This window comes from Lissotriton vulgaris, chromosome 7, assembly GCF_964263255.1.
Source record: "Lissotriton vulgaris chromosome 7, aLisVul1.2, whole genome shotgun sequence".
NCBI classification, from domain to species: Eukaryota; Metazoa; Chordata; class Amphibia; order Caudata; family Salamandridae; genus Lissotriton; species Lissotriton vulgaris.
Genome location: NC_141695.1, coordinates 578,339,801 through 578,363,775, shown reverse-complemented (window position 1 = coordinate 578,363,775; position 23,975 = coordinate 578,339,801). Strand labels below are relative to the sequence as shown.

The 23,975-nt window shown below is 46.6% G+C and overlaps 1 protein-coding gene across 5 annotated transcripts in view; it reads right to left on the bottom strand.

Annotated features, from left to right (window-relative positions):
* Window positions 1-23,975, bottom strand: part of TNRC6C (trinucleotide repeat containing adaptor 6C) — a 948,409-nt gene that overhangs the window by 266,653 nt on the left and 657,781 nt on the right. For all 5 annotated transcript variants that reach the window (XM_086930670.1, XM_086930667.1, XM_086930666.1 and 2 more), the window contains one exon: window positions 12,350-12,578. In XM_086930670.1, the coding sequence (XP_086786796.1) occupies window positions 12,350-12,578 (229 nt within the window). The remainder of the gene's footprint in view (window positions 1-12,349; window positions 12,579-23,975) is intronic.

Sequence of the window (23,975 nt, the reverse complement as noted above, 5' to 3'; positions counted from 1 at the left end):
ATAATTTCTCCTGGAAGATCGGGTTGAGGAAGAATAAGAAAAGATGGAGTTCTTCGACTCCTGTGATGAGAGCCCTGCCTCCTTTCACGCAATCTTCTTGGACGCTCTTCTCTTCTTGGAGAGAGAGATCTGGCTGGATCTTCCCTTCTGGGAGAACGAGACCTGGATGGCCTCCTCACAGACTATCTTTCAACTTGGCGCGTGGGAGGTCTGCGTCTGTACACTTCCGCCACCAGTCTGTGAAGTGGAGACCTGTGTTCGGGACTAGCGTACTCTCGCATCCGCTTGGCAGCCCCTTAGTCTCGCCAACGATCCAAAGGTTGGTACCATCTTGGGGACAACCTCACCCCCTCCGAAGAAGGATCTGTCCGTCTTAAAGGTGTTTTATTGACCGGACTTCTGGACCTTGAGGGAGATTTTGAGGAGCCAGAAGATGAAGAGGAATGGCGCGAAGCTGATTCAGCCACCATAATCACAGAGTCCCTTGCAGTCGAATCAGCCATTTCCACTGTTTTCTGAGCATTAAAACAGTTCTGAAACAATACTGTTGTCTCATGTTTATAATGCATGTTTGTTCATGGTTTATGGAAATTCTTTACAGCATAATTCAGCTCTGGTGTTTATTAGGCTGCAATTGATTATATACATATATATATACATATATATATATATATATTATATATATATATATATAGGGCACATATAATATAATGTTTCCGGGGACCCGCACATGGGCGGGAATATTCTAATGCTTATGACTATTGATGAGGATCCGCTGGAAGAGAAAGGGCCCTTACTTGATTAAGCATAAAGCAGCACTTTGGGAAAGAGCGGTGAAGGTGGTACTGAGACGTGCCCACTTTGCCAGGGATTTCATGGTTTGGGACCTCCCGGCATTTCTTCACCTGGCGTCAGAGGTGGATGTAACTGGCTGGAAAGACGGGGTATGCCTGACGTTAGCAGATCTGTTCTCCAACGACACGTTCATTTCCTTCGAAGCAGCGTAGGACAGTTTTGGGGTGGGACAGGGTCAATTCCTTCCCTATGCAAGCATCATGAATATAGTCCGGGACATCTGGCCTACAAGACGAGACAGACAAGGCAATTCAGACCCAACCTGAAAGTAATATGTACACAAATAGTGAAATATTTTGTTTATGATGTACAAAACCGTTACAGTCGTGCAAATGCCTTCCTCCAACTTGATAATCAAAAGCAAAGGCATTAATTCCCCAAGGCATTTTGAAGTGGAATAAATATGTAATGCGCATGATTTTTTGGACATACGAGCAAGAAGTAAAACCCCCCAGTCCCTTTATGACGACCAATGGGAGATATTTAGACATGCAAAAAATATCGTTTGATGCTGTTCACAAGACTGAAAGTTTTGTTTGCCAGTGCTGGTATTTTAAGACACATTTTTCGGAATAATGAACTTTGCACGTCTTTAATGTTCGAGACTTACAGCAGGAGCGTGAGAGTAAAGTGATCAGCAGACAATCAGCTGTAACATTGAGTAGACTGGTTTTGTGTGGAAGAGCGGAGAGGCTCTTGACAGGAGTTTATAAGAACATGGACTGATAGAACTGTGTGTAGAGTAGAATAAAGGACTGATTGATGAGTAAAGCAAGGCTCAGGAATATGGACTAGGCTGATGCAATATTAGCATGGGGCAAAGAAGCTACTGCACAGGAAAAGAAAAAATGGGCTAGATTGAGAGCGGAGTCCCGTTCATTGGGGGTGAACATTAAAGGACACAGCAGGTGAAGGCTGATGACAAACTAGATTCCAGCGTTTAGACCTCAGCCGCCGGTTTAAAGGGCTGCGAGCGCACAGAACTCACAGGCACTGCCACTGACGGGGCGGATGGCGCTACGTAATGCCCTGCATTCACTACAATTGAGAGCGGAGTCCCGTTCATTGGGGGTGAACGGTATAGGTCACAGGAGGTGAGGGCGGATGACAAACTAGATTCCAGCTTTTAGAACGCAGCCGCCGGTTTAAAGGGCTGCGAGCTCATGGGCACGGGCAATGACGAGGGGGGGTGGCACTACTTAATGCCCTGCATTCACTACAAGTAGAGGGGGTGTAAGCACCAATCAAAACAAGCGCAGCCTGCTCTGAGGATATTGCGGTGGCAGCCTCAATGGATGTGACGTCCTGGCAGACAATACAAACAAGCAGCCGCAAAAGTGAACGCAACTGCCATCTCTTTCCAATTAACGTGACCGTGAGACAGGCAAATGTAAACAAGCGAGGGCGCGATAATTGGAAACAGATGGCGCAGCTGCTCACTTCCGCAAGGTAAACGCCATACATGCACGAGTGCTAATTAGAAACAGTGAAGTACATGCACAAGCTTCCCAAAAAGTCCGGAGTGATTCCAAGAGGTCACTCTTAAGCAGCGCTTGCACGTTGCTTAGGCAAGACCTAAAAACCCCTACCCGTCTGCATGCTGCTGCTTGGAAGGAACGCAGATAAAGAGCAGGCTTCTGAATGAATCCTGGTGTCTCAAACTTACACCGGGAGGAGTTCAGCATATTTTAGAGTGGGGCTCAACTTCTTGAAAGGGTTGACAGCATCCACTCTTTGCAGAGAGTGGGTGGACGCCGTCCACCCGAGTGTACCCCGGACTCGAGCCCTGATTTACATGCCAAATAGCTTCAAGCCGCAGGATCGTGCACAGAGTCCGAGTCAGACCCTTCGGTAGCTCCCTTCCTCTTTGTGGGAATTCATGAACCTTCCTGAGCTCTCTTGAGCTGGAAGCTTCTCCTCCTGCCTCTCTGAACTTGGCAGCAGACACTGCGGCTGTAGTGACATCAGAGGGTCACAAAGACAATGAAAGAGGACTAAAGCCTCAGGATCCAGCCTTCAGCTTGGCCCCGCGGCAGGGCGGCTATGTTGAATAAGGTGCTCATTAAATAGTGCACAGCAGAAAACGATCCCAAGTTAGGATAATTTAACTCAGTAAAACACTTTAAGTTAGCCTGCGGCTTCATGCCACTAAGACAACATCCACTAGTCTCGCTGATTTTCATGCTTAACGCCGCCATTGAACCCCATCTGCACTTCAAGTTTCAGAATGCAAGATTCCTGTGACTAAAGAACAAGGCTGTACGCGAGTCATTCATAAACTAACTAGTTTTGTTTCACATGACTGATGTGACTGGGAAATAGTGTTCCACAGAAAAGAGCGTTATTCAGATGCACTTGATACTCACAACGGTGAACAATAATGCATTACTCCTTAGTGACAATTTCGCAACTGCATCTTTTTTCTCTACCTTGGTGAGGCCCTCCATTAAAAAAATGACACAGATTTGGGGTGCGAGGAGAATGACAAAGAGAGGGGGAAGGGCACGAGAAGTACAAGGGAAAGAGGTGACTGATGAGTGCTTCAGGTTCCAACTTGCAACAGAAATGGGTCTCGGCAAAAAGGGGAAAGGAGCAACTTTAAAGAAAAATACTCGTATGAAGTGCTTAAACACAAACCTAAAAGTGGCTCCAAAAACAGCAGCAGTGGATGGACACATGTACTTGATCCATGCTCAAGGTGAGGGCCAAACACAAGAAGAGGAATGACTCATGCATGCCATGGCAAACAAGGACGAAGGATATAAGAGCTAACAAGCTTACAAATGGTAATTTATGGGCGGGTTGTAAACCCACCGATTGTAAACATGCCTCGACGAGACAGGGCATGCGCTGTGTCTAGCCAAGATCTAAAAAGGGGAGTGCACACTTATAGGGTGTTCAACAACTAAATAAGGGCCTTCTTAAAAACTATATGTGCCTTAAATGTTCTTAAAATAAACATTTAAAGACATCAGAGGTGCAATTCATGCAGCAGACATACGTTTTTGTGCAGGACTTTCCAAGACAAGACAACAAAAACAAAATCAAAGTAATTGCAATGCAAAACAATATCAGAAATGTGGTATTAAGTATGAATATAGCTTGATATAGAACGAATATGCTACTTACCAGTATGCATCTGTTCTTGGCATGTAGGGCTGCTGACATTCATATCTGTGCATAGATCGCTGCCTAGTGTTGGTTCCGGATGATCGCACATTGTTGTCCTGGAAGAGTCTTCGAAGTATCACGAGATAGGTGGCTCCTCCCCTGGACTACAGTGCGCATGGGCATCGACTCCATCCTCAGATTGGTTTTAGCCATTGTGGCCAAGATGGAGTGAAACTACGTGAATGATGACCATGCCAGAAGTATATGTGAATGCTGCAGCCGCTACAGGTGCCGGGGAGGAGGGCGGGCGATATGAATGTCAGCAGCCCTACATGCCAAGAACAGATGCATACTGGTAAGTAGCATATTCGGTTCGAGGCATGTGGGCTGCTGAATTCATATCTGTGCATAGAATACATAGCAGTCCCTCCATCAACGGCAGCCGCCCGTGCCAGCTGCAGCAGTTTGGAAACGTGTTTTTAGAAGAGCCTGCCCTACAGCTGCCTGCTGTTTGGAGTGCACATCAACACAGTAATGTTTTGTAAATGTGTGTGTGGTATACCATGTGGCTGCTCTACATATGTCTTCCAAAGGAATATTTCCAAGGAAAGCCATGGAGGCCCCTAACGTTCGGGTGGAGTGGGCCCGCGGTGGAATGGTGAGAGTGCGCTTGGCTTTCTGATAGCAGATCTGAATACATTTAACGATCCACCTGGCTATACCAGCCTTGGAAATGGAGTTACCTTTGTGTTGTGGCGCAAAGGCAACAAATAGTTGTTTAGTCTTCCGAAAATCTTTGGTCCTATCAATGTAGGGCCCTTTTGACGTCAAGTGTGTGGAGCATTCTCTCCGCAAGTGACTCTGGATTTTGGAAGAACACAGGTAGTTCTATAGTCTGGTTGATATGGAACTGAGAAACTACCTTAGGAAGGAATTTAGGGTTAGTGCGAAGCACCACCCTGTTGGATTGAATCTGAATAAATGGCTCTTGGATAGTTAGTGCCTGGAGTTCACTAACTCGTCGTAGCGACGTAATCGCTATAAGGAAAGCCACTTTCCATGTCAAGAACTGAATCTCGCAGGAATGCAGTGGTTCAAAAGGGGGACCCATCAGCCTGGTGAGGACCACATTGAGGTTCCACTCGGGAGCTGGTGGCGTCCGCGGAGGAATGACTCGTTTGAGTCCTTCCAGAAAGGCTTTAATGGCAGGCACCCTGAAAAGTGAGAGGTGCTGTCTGTTTTGGAGATAAGCAGCCATTGCGGATAATTGTATACAAATGGAAGCATAGGCCAGATTACATTTGTACAGATGTAAGAGATAACAAATGATGTTTTGAATAGATGCATCCAGCGGGTTAATGTGGTCTGCACAATAAATGACAAACAGCTTCCACTTCGCCGCATAGCATGCTCTGGTGGTGGGCTTCCTTGCCTCCGGGATGATGTCCATACAGTCTGGAGGCAGGTTGAGGTAGCCAAACTCTAAGACCTCAGGAGCCAGATCGCCAGGTTGAGCTGTTGCGGATCTGGATGCTGAATGTCGCCATGGCTCTGCGTCAAAAGCCTGGGTGTGAGGCGCAGCCTTTGATGCGGTACCAAGGACAGTTCCATAAACGTGGTGTACCATGGTTGGCGAGCCCACGTCGGAGCAACCAGGATGAGAGTCATCGAGTGCTGCTTCAGCTTGCGTGCCACCAGCGGTATTAGAGGTGCTGGGGGAAAAGCGTACGCAAATTTGCCTGACCAGTTCATCCATATCGAATTGCCTTGCTACTGTGGGTGTGGAAACCTGGCGGCAAAGCTTCGGCATTTTGCGATCTATCAGGTCTATCTCTGAATGACCCCACCTTTGGAAGTACGGCTGGAGTACTGATGGATGTATCTCCCACTCGTGAATTTGGTGGCTGTACCTGCTGAGCAGGTCCGGCATCTGATTGTCCTTGCCTGGGAGGTGTTCTGCCATGAGGAAGATGTTTCTCTGAATGGCCCACTTCCACATGCTCTGAGCCAGATGAAACAACTGTGGAGAGTGTGTTCCTCCCCGTTTCTGAATGTAGTACATGGCCGTCATGTTGTCCGTCCGGAACAACACGACCTTGTTGCACAGATGTACTTAGAAGGCTTTCATTGCCATGAAGATCGCCATCAGTTCTAGAACATTTATGTGCATCTTCCTTTGCTGTGGTGTCCATAGTCCCTGCACAGAGTAGTGGAGTACATGAGCTCCCCATCCCTGGTGAGAAGCGTCCGTCGTCAGAATGATCTGTGGCACAGGCTCTTGGAACGGTCGTCCCTTGCAAAGGTTTTGTGGATTCCACCAATGCAGAGTTGTATGCCCGACCGCTCACCAACACTAGGTCTTTCCACTGTCCGGGAGCCTGAGTCCAATGACGTGCTAAGCACTCCTGAAGCGGACGCATATCTAGTCTCGCGTGCAGGACTATGGAGATGCAGGAGGCCATCATGCCTATCAACTGCATGAACACTCGCGCTGGAAGCGAGTGTTGAGGTCTGAATTTTTGTATCAGCGATTGAATGCTGCTGACCCTCACTGAATTCAGCTGTGCTGTGGCTGCCAGAGTGTTTATCGTCGCACCCAGATACTGCCGTATGTGGGCGGGTTGCAGGTGGGACTTTGTGTAATTCAGTGAGAATCCCAGATCGTGAAGAAGGTGAATGGTGTGGGACATGTGGGCGGCACACTGCTGGGCCGACTTTGCCTGGATGAGCCAGTCGTCCAGATAAGGGTAGACGTGAATGTTTTGTCTCCTTAGGTGTGCCGCCACCGTCGCCAGGCACTTTGTAAACACCCTGAGTGCCGTGGTGACCCTGAAAGGCAGAACCTTCAACTGGTAATGTTAGTTGTGGATGGTGAACCGGAGGTATTTTTTGTGTGACGGGTGTAGCGGAATATGAAAATATGCATCCTTCAGAACTAAAGTTGCAAGAAAATCCCCCTGACTGAGCAACGGTAGGACTTGCTGCAGGGTCAGCATGTGAAAGTGCTCCGATAGGATGTACTGATTGAGGGGTCTGAGGTCCAGTATGGGTCTGAGGGACCCGTCCTTTTTTGGTATTAAGAAGTACAGTGAGTAAACTCCTGTGCCTCTTTCTTTCACAGGCATGAGCTCGATTGACCCTTTTTGCAGCATGACGAGGACTTCCTGCTGCAATAAGTGCAAATGTTCGGCGGACATAGGACGTTGTCTTGGGGGTATGTTGGGTGGAGTGGATGTTAACTCCAGGCAATGTGACCCACCTGTCTGTGGTGATGGACTTCCAGACTGGCAGGAACTGTTGAAGTCTCCGGCCGACAGGTGTTGCGTGGTCGGGGGGCAGTGACAAGGCGTCACTGTTTGTTAGTGGCGGAGGATCTGGAGTTGTTGTTTCCACGACCTCTGCCTTTGGCGCTGTTTCCACAATATCCACCTCGACTCTGGTGTATGTGGTCTGCGTGCCGCCTTTATAGTACTGTGTGGTTTGGGAGAGGTGGCCTCTGGAAACACCTCTAGTGCTTGAGCGACGAAAAGAACCACCCCATAACTGCTGGGACTGCAGAGCCCCCATGGACTTAGCTGTTTGTGTCCTTTTTGATTTTCTCCATGGTGGTGTCCACCTCTGGGCCAAATAGATAATCAGGGTTTACTGTCTGATAGAGAATGGTGGTCTGTATCTCTGGCTTGAATCCTGAGATTCTGAGCAGGCATGTCGTCTCAGCATGACACTAGTGTTAATAGCTCTGGCCGCGGTGTCTGCCGTGTCCAGTGCACATTTAATAGAAGCATTTGATATGAGCTTCCCCTCTTGGATGAGCATCTCAGCTGCCTCTTTGTATTCGTCTGGCAGGTGCTGTAACAGGGTCTCCAGTGTGTCGTAATGTGCCCTGTCATACCTGGCTAGAAGTGCTTGTGTATTTGAAATGCGCCAGATATTGGCCGCTTGAGCTGCCACCCTTTTCCCCGATGCCTCAAACACCTTAGATTCCTTATCTGGGGGAGGAGCATCACCCGTTGCTTGTGAATTAGCCCTCTTCCGGGCATTAGAAACAACAAGAGAGTCCAACGGCAACTGTCCCTTGATGTAAGTAAGGTCACCAGGCGCCGGATTATACTTCGTTTCAATTCTAGGGTTTATCACCCTGGCTCTCGTAGGCTCCTTAAAGATCTCCCTAGCATGCTTCAAGACACCCTTCAACATAGGCAGAGTCTTGACAGTCCTCTCTGAGACGGAAAAGGTGTCAAAAAGAAAGTCCACTTCAATGGGGTCAGCATGGAGCTGGACGTCATGATTCTTCGCTGCCCTTTCAATGGGGGCATTAAATGCAGCAGAATCCTCTGTAGGCGACGTTTTCACAGCATACATCTGAGTGTCTGGGGTAGAGTGAGGATCACCTGGGTCAGCAGCAGCTGCCCAGGGTTCATTGGTATCATCTGGCTCAGTGTAGACAGGATAGCTGTATTCATCCTCATCACCTTCCCCAGTGTCCACATCTGAATAAGTGGGTGAGACATCATGGCCATGTGGAGAAACCGGTTCCACAAGAACAGGGGTCGAAGTGGAATCCTTTTTCTTCTTTAGTGGAATTTTATAGGACTCCATTGGCTGTTCCGGGGCAATTTTCCTCTTATGAAGGGAAAGTCTGCCCGTTTCGGCATCGATAAATTGTTCTTGCTGTTCTTCCAACGAAGACTGTCGATGCTTTAAGGCCGGGACCGCGGTCGTCGACTTCGGCACCGAGGACACCTTCTCGGGCACGTTGGTGGCCATTCTAGAGGCGAAAGCCTTCGGCGTCACTTTCGGCGGCAACGTGAAATGAATGGGCGTCGGCGCCTTCTGCGGTTTATCGACAGGCTTCGAAGGTAGAGGATCTTTTGGCCCGACACTCGAGGTCTTGTCCTTGATGCGCTTTAGGGAGTCTGCCACTTGCTTGGAGAAAGCGGCGGACGGCTGCGTCGACTCGACGGAATCTTTCGAGGCACCACAGACGTGGACTCTTGGATCGGACCGCTCTTGGCCTAGTCTTGTTGACGCGGAGTCTTGAGAACCTTCGGATCACTGAGCCCTTTGTCGGTGTCGACCGTCTTCGGCGCCGATTTGTTCGGCTCAACTGCCTTGACCTTTGTCTTCGGCGTGCCAGAATTCGTCTCGACGCCCTTGAGCTGTTTCTTCGGGTCTATAACGCACTTCTGCTTCGTCGGCGCCGACAGGGCCGAGGGCTTTGAGCCGAACAAAGCAATACGCACTTTTGGTTTCGATGGGGGCACCAGTGCTTTCACTTGCGTCGAGACCGGTGTCTTCACGTTCGGTTTCGATTTTGCAGGGTGCAGCTCCTTAGCAATGTCCGTAGCCGAGCGGTAGGCAGGGCGGTAGAACTCACTGGAAGATCTTGGGTAAGGCCTAGTGGCGATGCCTCGACCTGAGCCTTTTGAAGCGTTTTGGCCCCAATATCATTTTGAGTTAGCTCCTCGCTCGAGCTATCTTCCATGGCCCCAAAGGCCTCGTCGTCGTCTCCTACCTCGTCGACGGCTTCTTCCGCGTCGAGAATGTCAACATCCGCGTCGTAGTTGTAGTCGACCTCCGACGCAGGATTCAACAGGTTCTCACGAACTTCCCGGTCAGCTCCTTCATCATCCCCGGCATCGAATATGTCCACAGGCGCCGGTGTAGTCTGCTGGACCTCCTGGCACGCAGCGCGACGATGCAGAAGAGTCTTCTTGGATCGAAAACGGGAACAATCCATGCAGCTGGCTTCATCATGATCCGGCGAGAGACACTTGTTGCACACCGGGTGGACGTCAATGTGGGGATAATTTGAGTTGCACACTGGACATCTCTTGAATGGACTCCGTTCCATGATGGTCCATCGATAAGGTCTCTGGCGTCGACTGGGCCTTCAGCGTCGAAAGCATGCGGCTCTCTGGAATCCGGCTCGGAACCGAGCTGGAAGAATCGGGTACCGAACGCAAGACTATACCGACGAAAAGCTAAAGGCCTTTTGGCCTTAAGAAAGTTTTATATCGATTCCGACTAGAGTGAACCAATATACATCCGAACCCAATGGCGGAAAAAAACAATCTGAGGATGGAGTCGATGCCCATGCGCACTGTAGTCCAGGGGAGGAGCCACCTATCTCGTGATACTTCGAAGACTCTTCCAGGACAACAATGTGCGATCATCCGGACCCAACTCTAGGAGGCAATCTATGCACAGATATGAATTCAGCAGCCCACATGCCTCGAACTTGAAGTTTAGGTGTCAAATACATGGCCAACCATGTAGGTTGGAGCAATCCTCCGTCAGCTGTGCAGCTTCGAACCGAACTGTGCACATGACAATGTCCGGGGTTGCATCTAAAGTGTACTATGGTGTAGGATATTGCATGACTAACTTACTATGGATTTGATGTCAAGTTACAATGGCTTAACTTAGTCAACTTCGTTTTGGTACTGGCTGGTGTGCAATGCCGTGCGGAGTCACTAATGACCGTTTACTTAAACACCAAGCACAGCCCCTCCACAACACCGCCTAAGTAACCCTTGAATAATTCTCAAGAGTGCCACAAGATGGCATAGTTGAGCTAAACATGCCGTAGATAACTTATTCAAAATGTTATATGGCTCAGTGAGTGAGCTCAGGTCACAGTTCAATCCCGGCAGGGACAATTAAGCCATCTATCCTCTAGGGGTGACTGACAGAGAAACATTAATTTAGGTAATACTGAGAGAGACTGGAACGCGAAGAATTTAAATACGAGTCAGACTGAAAATAACCCATTTAAACAAGCATTGGCCATGCAGCCGTGAAAGTAATGCAGCTGTGAAAGCAAAAGTGATGGCAGGGACGCACTCTGTGGTGGGGAGGGGCAGAGCGAGGCGCTTGGGAGAGCAAGGCTTAATGAGCTATAAAAGCCATGTGACGGCTGTGCGCGTGCACGCGCCTGTGGGCGCAAGCTTGAGGCCAGGAAAAGATTGCGGTAGCACTTTGAAAACCCCCTTACTAAAAGTTGAGCAAGCAGTGCATGCGCTGCTCTAGGCTCGACCTAAAAAAGGGCTCATGTAAGGCGTGATTTAAACTAGCCCACTTCAATTTTCTACACCGCACATATATCACCCGGTGCTGCTACATCGCATAGACCGAATACATGTCCACGATGCCAAATAGCTCCAGCAACTTTTCTACACCTGGTCTGGGATTGTCCGACCGTACACACTTACTGGGGTCGGGTGGTTGAGACACTACAGTGTGTGGGGGGAGTGACACTAAGGCCAGAACCTCCTGCTTGTCTAATGGGTATACTTAAAGTACGGGAAGAATAATGCAAAGGCAATTCACACTACTGGCGCTATTACTATGAAAACGACGAGTAGCTATGACTTGGATGGGAACTGGGGGACCCAATTTACAAAGTTGGGATAAGGAGGTGAAATAATGGGCTGGAGCAGAGGAGCTCAGACTACGCTAGATAGATGAAAATGCAGAAGAGGATTTGGCATAATGGAGAGAGTCCATAGAGGAATTTGTAAAAGCAACTGGGCAGGAGTCAGGAATTTCAGGCTCTGTTTTGGAGAGATGTGCCTCGTCTACGAAAGGTCTTAAATCTAAAAATTAAGGAACCTTCTATACTGACCGCACGCAGCACACGACCTGTAATACTGAAGGCCTTTAGAAGATGGGAATGTATTACTAGAAACAGCACTGGGAAAGGGTGGATGGCTATAAAGTTTATTTCAGGTTTGTAAAGGTTATACGGTATAACACTATGTCAACAAATGTGAAATTGAAAAATAAATTCTTTAAAAAAAAAAAGGATGAAAAACAAGATTCATTATGCAAGATTGGGATTCTTTGGATAATTTTACAGTGACAAATTGGCTGGGACAAAGCTAGCATATTACTGTTTTCCAAATAAAGCCACCATCCTAAGGAGAGAAGTTCTAAATATACTTGTAGACTAAGTCTCAGTATCTTTAAATAAGATCTGCCCAGGTACTGCTAAGGCACTTTGGCATTAATTTGCTTTAAAATGGTAAGGGGCACCCAACTAATAGAACTCAGATTCATGTTAACGTACGTGGGAATTACATCTTAAATACATTTAGAAGGCACACCTGCTTAGGAATGGCTTTTACTGTCTCATAATAGCACCACACTTAAGCATTTCCATTGCTCAAATATACATAAAGAACACCCATAATCCCAACAAAAACCATGAACAAGAACGTACTTTTAACATATCCTAGGACTAGATCACAAGAAGTGAAATGTGTTGGGACCGAAGAAATATAAATGATAGCAATAGGTGTGGATAGCACTGTAGAACTGTTTAGCATTCAAGGGTTTATGCAATCCAACTTGGCCTGGGGTTGTAAACAAGAAACCTTACCAATGGGATAGGAAGTGTAGGTATTTTGTGAAGACTGCTGCTCTTTGGTCTGCAGGTCAGAGAGGCTGTGCGTCTGGGTGTGAGGAGAGAAATCTGTGGCTGATTTCCCTGCAAAGGGGTGCATGGAAGGATGAGTAGGGGGCGGCTGCTGCTTCATCAGCAGGGCTTGGGCCAGCTGCCGCTGGTGCTGCTGAATCTGTTGCTGCATGTTATTGATTGTACGTGCAACCTGGTGACAGGAAAGAAAATCAAAAGAAAAAATGTAAATTAACAAATAATGGCGATTATTAGAGTAGAACTATACAGTTGTAGACATCACTGAAATAACATCCATTATGTGTAAATAATTGCATGCCTTGAACCTTCAAATATGGTAAAAACATTCCTGTAGCCATACTCTCCCAGATTTAAAACCTCAGTGTATACTTCTCAGCAAAAGAATAGAAAAAAAGTAGCAGAAAGGCATCATAGAGCAGAAAATTGAAGCAAAGAAGACCTTGTATGTTTCCATCTCTCTTCATCAGGACGTATTAACATCATAGTACTTGCAAAACTTAGACGATCTGCAATGTCTGAGGGTCCCATCTAGTCATCACATGAATCTGTTTAACTGGCTTGTCACCACTGAAGTAAGGATGACCATGGTCTATCTCAAACTGGCCCCACATAAATGTGCTCTTCTAGATTATGCAATGAAGCAAGAGCAGGTCATGGAAAGGACTCATTAAATAACAAACAACTCTGCAGCACAACTCATTAAAAGAGCCAAATTCATTGGTTTCTAAGTGGATACAAAGCTTAGCTTCATGGCTCAGGTCAACCACCTGACATTAAACGACTGTCCTGCACAGAGTGAAGCAATTCCTGCCAGAAGATCACATCAGAACAGTATACTTCTGTCAAGTGCTCACAAAACCAATTTGACACCATTGAGAAGATCCCCGGATCAAAGGTCTTATGAAATGTAGTAGCATTAATGTACAAGGAGCCAGTCCAACTTGACTGGCTCACTCTACACAGCCCTCAGTCTCCAAGACACGCTGCATCGTTTAAAAGGGCGTTGAAGACTCCACCCCACCATGAATGGCACCACAAGATGAAAATGTTTACAGGGCTTTGCAAGACACACTGGAATCCAGGACATGGACAAAAAAGGAAAATACCAGGTGCCAGGCATTCTGTTATATTTAGATGAGCTTAATTCCATCCCTGTTTAGACCCATTCATTTAGAAAGTTTGAGATGCAAGACAAGTGTGAGATTCTAAGAAACATTTGAGGCTTGTAGAGCACGGTGTGAAAGAAAACAGTCAGATCCATGCAAGTCACGCCACCCTGGAATCCCCTACGTGTCTAGTTTTCTAAAATGTTAATGGTTGGTAGGTTTCTGTGGGTGGTGGCAGAGCAGCTAACCCTACAATAAATCTCTCCAATCAGCGCTTTAGGGCCTTTTGTGTTTCAGTCTCTTGTCCCCCCTCACAAGTGGGGTTCTTTTGCAACTGGGAGACAAGTGTGGGAACTCCGGGTGGTTGGAAACGTGTGGATCCAACCAAATTCCAGAACTTAGTCACAGAAATGTGAGAGGATGTGTGTCCTTAGTCAAAGTTTGAGGTTTGTAAGGGCTTCTGGGGAGAGCCACACAAGTCAACCCCATCCCCGAGTCCTCCAAGGGTCTAGTTTTAAATAATGTACAGGTTTGCACGGTTTCGCTAGTTGCTGACTGAGTTAGGGCGCAAAACCCACAGCTAGCCACATTGGAAAAAAGAGGAAAAATGTGATGTGTCCATGTTGTGTTTTGGTCCCTTTCCGGTCACGGGCACTAGTTCTACCTACACAAGTGAGGTAGCATTTTGATGAGGACAACACATGGGAACACAGTATAGTAGAAACATTGTTATCACCAACTGGATCTCTCAATCTTCTGCGTTCCAAATGTTATTATTATTATTATTATTTATTTTTATAAAGCGCGATAGTCACCCGGAGGTATCCCAGCGCTGAAGGAACCCTGAATTCACCAAAACAGTGGAGCAAGAAACTGAGATACGAGGAAAGGGAGGATGCAGGATCAGAGACAGGGGGGGGGGGGGGGGGGGGGTGCACAGGTTAGGGGAAGAGATGGGTTTTTAACAGCTTCCTGAAGCGCAGGTATTGAGGTTCAAGTCGTAGGTTACGAGGAAGTGAGTTCCAAAGGCGGGAGGCTTGTACCGAGAACCGTCTTCCTCCTGTTCGGGTTTTCCTAAATCTAGGGGTGTTGGTAAGGTTTTCTGCATTGGAACGGAGGGATCTAGAATTTCTGTAGGGGGTGATAAAATTCCTGAGGACAGGAGGACCTTGGTTATGCAGCGTTTTGTGGACGAGACATAGGGCCTTAAATTTGACTCTCTCCCTTATGGGGAGCCAATGGAGGAGTTTAAGAGCGGGTTTAGCAGATGATCTGGCCGGGGTGTTAGTGATGATCCGGGCGGCCGTGTTCTGAATTGTCTGCAGTTTAGTAAGGGTCGCTTCGGGAGCGCCCAGGTAAATCACATTACTATAGTCCAGCCTCGATATTATGAGACCTTGGACTAATAGTTTTTGGGATTTAGGGGGGAGAAGGGGCAGGACTTTCCTCAGAGATTTTAAGAGACCAAAGCAGGTCCCTGCCACCTTCTTAGCTTGTGAAGTGAAAGAGAGATCGGAATCGATCCACACACCCAGACTTTTCACCTCTATTTTTGGGTCTAGGGGCGGACCCAATCTTATGTACAAATGTAAGCCAGTGTGTAAGAAAGATGACATTTTGAAAAATGCTCTCTGAAACACGTGCAAGTATGGTTACCCACAAGTTCATATCTGTACAGATAATCACTTCTCCTACACTCCATATCTTGTGTTCATTTAAGAAATACGTAGGTTTCCTTGACACCCATTTTTCACTATATATATATTTTCCATATGAATTGCTCAATACAGGTACAAAATGAAAAACCATTGTAAGGTGCAGCGCAGTTGTTGGCTCTGGTACCTCAGGCTTTTTGACAACCTACAAAACCTTCATATCCCTGCAACCAGCAAGGTCTAAAAGAGGTCATGGCATATTGGTTTTGTAAATCGGCCATCATGACAAGAAGTCACAGATGAAAATTTTGTCACAAATAGCCATATCAAAATTATAATAAAGAGCACAGCATCAAAGTAGTTTAAACTGACCCTGTCAGTTAAATTTAATTTCAAGTACAGCACAAAGGAAAACAAAGTGGACAAGGTAATATAGTTCAAATGGGAATACAAAATTGTATAAATTCTTGATATTGTTGACACGTAGTTGTATCGTAGATGCAGACAGCCGACACGTGTTTCGTCATGTAGACTACTTTCTCAAGGCTCAAACCTTGACTGTTACATCTGTGACGATATATCTGTAAGAAACAGAAGTTAGTATAAGATTCCTTACCTTAGAATATCCCCAGGCGTTAGTCTGGATCCGGAAATTTTTTACGTAGCAGTGGCCTTGCGCGTCGGTAGGCGTCGTCTGCGGCTCAGCGTCTGTCGTCGGCGTCGTGGGCGCCGTGATGACGTCGTTGGAGTACTTAGACGCTGCCTCCGAGCGCTGACGTCAGTTCTTAGACACAGCTTTTCCACGCCAGAAACGCTGAGCCATGTTAAAAACCAACACTGGTGCCATTGAAACTAGGGCCCTGAAAGGGGATGGCCTTAACCCTAGATATCTGTTCGCAGAACGGGGAAGATGGGTGGGGCGGTAAGGAATCTAATACTACCTACTGTTTCTTACAGATATATCATTACCGAAGGTAAGTAACTTGTTCATCTGAAAGAAACAGGTTAGTATTAGATTCCTTACCTTAGAATAGATACCCCAGCAATACCAACCCCGGTGGTTGGTCTGCGAACCAATGATCACACCAGAAGGTCCTGGAGGACGGAACTGCCAAAGAAGCCATCCCTCCGGACTCGGCTGTCCAGGCAGTAGTGTCTTGCAAACGTGTGCAGCGATGCCCACGTAGCTGCCTGACAGATGTCCTGCAAGAGGACTACCCGGCCCAGGGCAGTGGTAGCCGCCGTGGCCCGAGTGGAATGGGCCCTCAGCCCAACAGGAGGTTCCTTCTTCGCCAAGGAGTAACAGACCTTGATACACAAGACGACCCACCGAGAGATCGTCCGCTTGTGCACCGCCCGTCCCTTCTTAGCGCCCACGCAACCAACAAAGAGTTGGTCATCCACCCGGAAATGGCGAGTGCGATCGAGATAAAACGAGAGTGCACGTTTTGGGTCCAGAAGGTGGAGCCGCTCTTCCTCCTTTGAGGGAGGCGGAAAGAAGGTGGGCAAGGTGATAGACTGCCCGATGTGGAAGGCCGCGACAACCTTGGGCAGGAAAGCGGGTCTAGTCCGCAACACAACCTTGTCCGGATGGACAGAAAGGAAGGAATATGCTACTTACCAGTATGCATCTCTTCTTGGCATGTAGGGCTGCTGACATTCATATCTGTGCATAGATCGCCGCCTAGTGTTGGGTCCGGATGATTGCACCTTGTTGTCCTGGAAGAGTCTTCGAAGTATCACGAGATAGGTGGCTCCTACCTTGGACTACAGTGCGCATGGGCATCCTCTGCATCTTCAGATTGTTTTTCACCATTGTGGCAGAGATGGGGTATAGTACAGTAAGAAATGTCCATGCAAAAGAGAGAATACTACAGCTGTAACAGGCACAGGGGAGGAGGGTGGGCTATATGAATGTCAGCAGCTCTACATGCCAAGAACAGATGCATACTGGTAAGTAGCATATTCCGTTCCAGGCATGTGGGCTGCTGAATTCATATCTGTGCATAGACTGTATAGCAGTATCCCCTCTAGCGGTGGTCAACTGTGCCAGCTGCAGCAGTTTGAAAAAGAGTTTTAAGAACAGCCTGTCCTACAGCAGCTTGCTGTTTGGAATGTACGTCTACACAATAATGTTTTGTGAAAGTGTGTATTGTAGACCATGTGGCTGCTCTACAGATATCCTCAAGAGGAATATTCCCTAGGAAAGCCATGGATGCCCCCATTTTGCGTGTGGAGTGTGCTCTTGGGGGACTGTTAAAGTGTGTTTAGCCTTTTGATAGCATATTTGAATGCATTTAACTATCCATCCGGCTATTCCGGACTTTGATATGGGATTTCCTTTATGTTGTGGTGCGAAAGCAACTAACAACTGTTTTGTTCTTCTGAATGCCTTTGTCTTGTCAACATAATATAGCAGAGCTCTTTTACATCTAGAGTGTGTAGGGCTCTTTCAGCTACTGACTGTGGATTTTGGAAAAACACTGGCAGTTCTATAGATTGGTTGATCTGGAAATTGGATAGGACTTTTGGCATAAACTTAGGGTTTGTTCTAAGTACTACCCTGTTTGCGTGTATTTGCATAAAGGGTTCTTGAATAGTTAGTGCTTGTAGCTCGCTAACTCTTCTAAGTGAGGTAATAGCAATAAGGAAAGCCACCTTCCATGTGAGAAATTGTAGGTCACATGAATGTAGGGGCTCAAAGGGAGGCCCCCATAAGTCTGGTGAGTACAACGTTTAGATTCCAGACTGGCGAAGGTGGGTTTATTGGAGGAATTATTTTTTTGAGGCCCTCCATGAACGCTTTTATTGCGGTACTCTAAACAGTGAAAGGAGTTGTCTGTTTTGGAGGTATGCTGCTACAGCAGCTAAGTGTAGTCTTATGGAAGAATAGGCTAGGTTGCACCTTTGAAGGTGCAATAGGAAGCATATGATGTTTAGTATAGAAGCATCTAATGGATTGATTCGGTTATTGTTACAGTAAATAACAAATCTTTCCATTTAGCTGCATAACATGCCCTAGTAGTTGGCCTTCTTGCCTCCTTAATGATGTTCATGCAGTCTGGAGGCAAGTTAAGGTATCCGAACTCTAAGACTTAAGGAGCCAGATCACTAGGTTCAACTGATTGGGATCTGGGTGTTTGATTTCTCCTTGGCTCCGAGTCAGAAGACTGGGTGTGAGTTTTAGTCTTTGATGAGGCACTACTGAGAGTTCTAGAAACGTTGTGTACCATGGCTGCCTTGCCCATGTTGGAGCAACTAGGATCATTGTGACTGACTGTTGCCGGAGTTTGCGTGCCACTAGTGGAATTAGTGGAGCTGGGGGAAACGCGTACGTAAATCTGCCTGACCAGTTCATCCATATCGCATTGCCCTGTGACAATGGATGTGGGAACCTGGCGGCAAAGTACTGGCATTTTGAGTTTTCTTTTGTGGCAAACAGGTCTATTTCTGGGTGCCCCCATTTTTGAAAGAATGGTTGGAGGACTTGAGGATGAATCTCCCATTCGTGTAGTTGCTGGCTGTGTCTGCTGAGTAGATCCGCTATCTGATTGTCCTTCCCAAGGAGGTGTTCTGCCAGGAGAAAGATGTTTTTTGGAATTGCCCACTTCCATATGCTTTGCGCTAAGTGAGACAGTTGATGAGAGTGCGTTCCTCCCTGTTTCTGTATGTAGTACATGGCTGTCATGTTGTCCATCCGGATCAACACAGTCTTGTTGTACAGGTGTTTCTGGAATGCTTTTAGAGCTAGAAATATTGCCAGCAACTCCAAATGGTTGATATGCAATTTTTTCTGCTGGGTTGTCCAAAGCCCTTGCACTGTGTATTGGAGTATGTTATGTTATGTTATTAGTGCTTCTAAGCGCAACATTAATCCTTGCAGGATATCATGGCGCTAAGATTGAACAGTAAATTGTGAGCAAATGCCAGAGGCTAATGTTTATTCTATTTTAGGGAACAGTGCTGTCTTTAGTTTTTTTCTAAAAGTAGGATAACATTCCGTGAGCCTTAGATCTATTGGTAGATCATTCCAAATGTTGGCAGCTAAGTGCGAAAAAGCGCGCCCGCCCATTCTGGCTCTTTTTACTCGTGTAGTGACTGCTTTGGCTGTAGATTGTGAACGCAAGTTCCGAGCCGGTGCATAAAACTTGATTCTATTCTGCAGGATATTAGGACCAGTTTTATGCAGAGTTTTATGAGCAATACATAACATTTTAAAAGATGCTCTTTGCCTCATGGGTAGCCAGTGTAAAGCTCTCAAGCAGTTCTTAGCAGAATCATATTTTTTCTTGTTACAGACCGCTTTTGCTGCTGCATTCTGGACAAGTTGTAGTTTCGTAAATAGATAATCTGCCATACCAACAAACAGCGAATTGCCATAGTCCAGCCTACTTATCAGTAATGACTGGACTAAGATCTGTCTGCATTCAATAGGAATCCATGTGAAAACGCGTTTTAGCATTTTTAATAAAGCAAAGCCTTTGCCACATATTGGGGTGACATGATGTTTCATAGACAAAGTAGTGTCAATATGAACTCCCAGATTTCTAGCAGTCAGGGTTGGATTAGGTGGAGTGCCCAGAGTATTAGGCCACCAGGTGTTATCCCAAACCTGTTGGGATCAGCCTAACAGAAGGATTTCTGATTTGTCGGCGTTTAATTTCAAATAGTGGCTATGCATCCAATTAGACAGCTCTGACAGACAGTTACGCAGCCTATTTTTGGCGTCCTCTTCGCCATTGAGGGTTACTATCAGTTGCGTATCATCTGCCAATGAGCAAATATTGATACCCCATTTTTTGCCAATAGACGCAAGAGAGGATACGTAAACATTAAATAATGTCGGCCTTAATGCTGCCCCCTGTGGCACCCCATATTTGGGGTGGAGGTAAAATTACCTAAACAGACAGATTGAGATCTGTCTGATAGAAAAGATTCCAACCAATTCAAGGCTTTGTCTTGTATTCCTTTAGCGGCCAGCATTTTTATTAAAAGATTGTGGGATAGGGTATCAAACGCCACTGATAAGTCTAGTAATATCAGGGCAACCATTTTTCCTTTATCAATCTGAGTTCGAATATCGTCCATCACGGCTAGAAGCGTTGTCTCAGTACTATTGTTGGATCTAAAGCCCGTTTGAGAGACATCAAGCAGATTGTTGATTTCCCCAAAAATTGACAGCTGTTTATTTACTAATGTTTCCAAAACCTTTGATAGGTATGGCAGCTGTGAGATGGGGCGATAGTTAGCCGGGTTATTTATATCCGCACCGGCTTTTTTTTAATAGTGGTATTACTCCTGCATTTTTTCAAACTTTTGGAAATTCAGCTTGATGCAGAGACAAATTGGGAGCTTTCGTTACTGCTGGACAAATTACGGGCGTGAGTTGAGAAAAAATGTGATGTGGACATACGTCCAATGGGGATCCTGATTTAATTTCTAACATTGCCTTGCTAACTTCTTCTTCAGAGAAAGGGCCGAAAGTATAACTACTAGCCAGCAGGGTGGTGTCTACATGATACTCTGCTTGTTCATGGTTATTGTTTAAAAAGGAAGCATGGATTTTGTCTATTTGTTCGCTAAAAAAATTACTAATTTTAGTGCAGTTCTCCTGTGAGGGAGTCAAATTTGAAGTGAGGCTAGGGGGGTACAGAGTTCTTTTACTATTTTAAAAAGCTCCTTAGAGGAGTTTCTATTATCTAGTATTCTTTGCGAAAAGTAATCTTTTTTTGCTTTCCTTATGGCTGTGTTGTACATTTTCAGCTCGTTTTTATAAGCAAGTCTGTCCTCCGGATTTTTGCTTAATCTCCATTTGTGTTCCAATGTGGTACATTTTCTTTTAGCAACCTTTAGATCTGGACCATACCATTTCTCCGACATTTTTCGTCTGGGTCGATCTTTTGCGCGAGGCGTTGAACAGTGATCCAACTTTTTCCCAATATTATCTAGTAGCTGATGGATTTCTTGCTCACTGGAAGTTCCTAGGATAGTATTAAGGCGAAAATGTTTTTGGAATTTCTCCACGGAATTTTTTTTCCAACACCTTATATTAGTTGTGGACTGGCAGTTGGTCTTGTATTCTTTGTGGGCAGGGCGAAATTAAATTCAATCCTATGATGGTCAGTCCAAGTCAAGGGTTTCATGTCTGTAATAGTGATGTTTGCTATGTTAGTAAAGATAAGATCTAACATATGTCCAGCTCTATGTGTGGGGTGTGCTATTTTCTGTGTAAGTTGCATGATTTCCATATCAGCTGCCAGATGTTTAGTTAGTGGATTATCGTGCAAATCGTAATGGACATTGAAGTCTCCTAAGACTAGAATGTTTTTATGTTTGAGACAGTCAGGGAGAATTTGTTCAAGGAGTTGGGTACTAAAATCCGTCGTGCTTCCCGGAGGGTTATAAATGATTGCGCCACCCATCATCACCTGAGTATTTATAGAAATAGAGAAGATCAGGACTTCATGTTTGCCCACTTGAGTGACTGCTTCTTGGTGACAAGAAAAAATGTCTTTAAATATTATAGCTACCCCGCCTCCCCTCTTATTTGATCGATTCAAGTTTACAATTTTATACCCCATAGGGAGTGCTGCAGCAATATCAGGGGTACTATGCTTTCCAAGCCAAGTCTCCGTAAGAAAAGCAAAATATGGTTTGATCTCCAGTAACATATCCCATATTTCTATGGAATGTTTGGGAAGAGACCTTGCATTGGCACAAATGCAGGAGAAGTCAAGAGTAGGAGCGTTTTTGAATGTTGGACGGTCTATATAATTACCATCCCATCTGCAATTCCGGCAGCCAAAGGGGCCCATGATGTTTAAGGGTCCTACTTTAGCACATTGGGAATGGCCCAGTGATGTGGTTGTGTTAAGATTAAGAAGTTCCCCTCTAGAATATACCAGTGCAGACATACCAGATATATCAATAATTGGAGAAGCAGGGGTTGTGGCCCCTGGTCCCGGCCAGGCGCAGACGGGCGCGCCGCCAGCACGCCCGCTGCGCTTCCTGGGTAAGGGGACCATTTTATGTCATCGAGGGCAGGAGGGGCCGAGCACTAGTCTGCTCACCCTGATCCTCACCTACAAACAATTGTTGCGCAAATTATAGAATACAAAATAATAACGAGGGTCTTTTGTTAAAAGGGCGAAGTGAGTGCCACAAAATATTCACACAAGTGCAGTTTTAAAATCACAGTATACACTTGCCTAAACACACGCACCAGGTCCCGGCTTTCCGCCTCAAGACCTCACTCATGCACACTGTCAATCGTGTGCCGGTAGCGTTTCTGGGATTTTTATGTCATCGAGGGCGGGAGGGGCCGAGCACTAGTCTGCTCACCCTGATCCTCACCTAAGATGGCGGATGGTGGTCAGGACCCCAGGCAGCGCCGATCAGCTGCGAAGGGGGTTAGCGGGTAAGGCAAAGCAAATGCAAGACCGCGGGTCAATGCCCGAGAGTACAAACAATTGTTGCGCAAATTATAGAATACAAAATAATAACGAGGGTCTTTTGTTAAAAGGGCGAAGTGAGTGCCACAAAATATTCACACAAGTGCAGTTTTAAAATCACAGTATACACTTGCCTACACACACACACCAGGTCCCGGCTTTCCGCCTCAAGACCTCACTCATGCACACTGTCAAGAGTACGTGGGCTCCCCAACCTAACAGTGATGCGGCCGCAGTTATCACTATTTGTGGAACCTGCTCTTGGAACAGTCGTCCTTTGGAAAGGTTTTGTGGGTTCCACCATTGCAGAGAGTTATATGCACGACTGTTTACCAACACTAGGTCCTTTAACCCCTTCGCTGCGGGGCTAATTTCCCCACAGCGCGGGGGGGAGGGGAGCTGCGCACGGCGCCGCTGTGCTCATGACGAGCCCAGGCTCGTCATGCAGCACGGTGCTCGTGTGCTGGTGACGAGCCTGGGCTCGTCATGACCACGCCCGCGCAATGCAACGCTCAGCACAGCGGGGAAATTAGCCCCGCGTGTGAGCGTTCCACGGCTCATGACGAGCCTAGGCTCGTCACCAGCACACGAGCACCGTGCTGCATGACGAGCCTAGGCTCGTCATCAGCACGGAAGGGGTTAATAGTCCTTGAGCTTGGTTCCACTGTTTTGCTAGGCATTCCTGCAGTGGACGCATGGGAAGTGGGGCATGAGGGACAATGAAAATGCAGGAGGCCATCATGCCTATGAGCTGCATGAACACTCGAGCTGACAGGTAGTGTTGAGGTTGGAATTTGCGAATGAGCATTTGCATACTGGCTATCCTCGCTGCGTTTGGATAGGCCTTTGCCAGTAAGGTGTTTATAGTAGCTCCCAGATATTGCTGTATGTGGGATGGCTGTAGGTTGGATTTTGGGTAGTTTATGGAAAAGCCTAAGCTGTGTAGCAGCTGAAGTGTTTGAGACATATGGCTCTTGCACTGTTCGTACGATTTTGCTTGTATCAATGCCAATCGTCCAGGTATGGATACACGTGAATGTGTTGTCTCCTTAGATGTGCAGCTACTGACGCTAGACATTTTGTTAACACTCTGGGAGCTGTGGTCACCCCAAAGGGGAGAACTTTGAATTGATAGTGCTGGTTTTGGATTGTGAACCTGAGATACTTCCTGTGAGAAGGATGTATAGGTATGTGGAAGTATGCATCCTTGAGGTCTAAGGTTGCTAGGAAGTCTCCTTGCTTTAGCAACGGGAGGACTTGCTGTAGAGTGATCATGTGGAAGTGCTCCGAAAGTATATACTGGTTTAGGGGTCTGAGGTCCAGTATTGGTCTGAGGGACCCGTCCTTCTTGGGAATG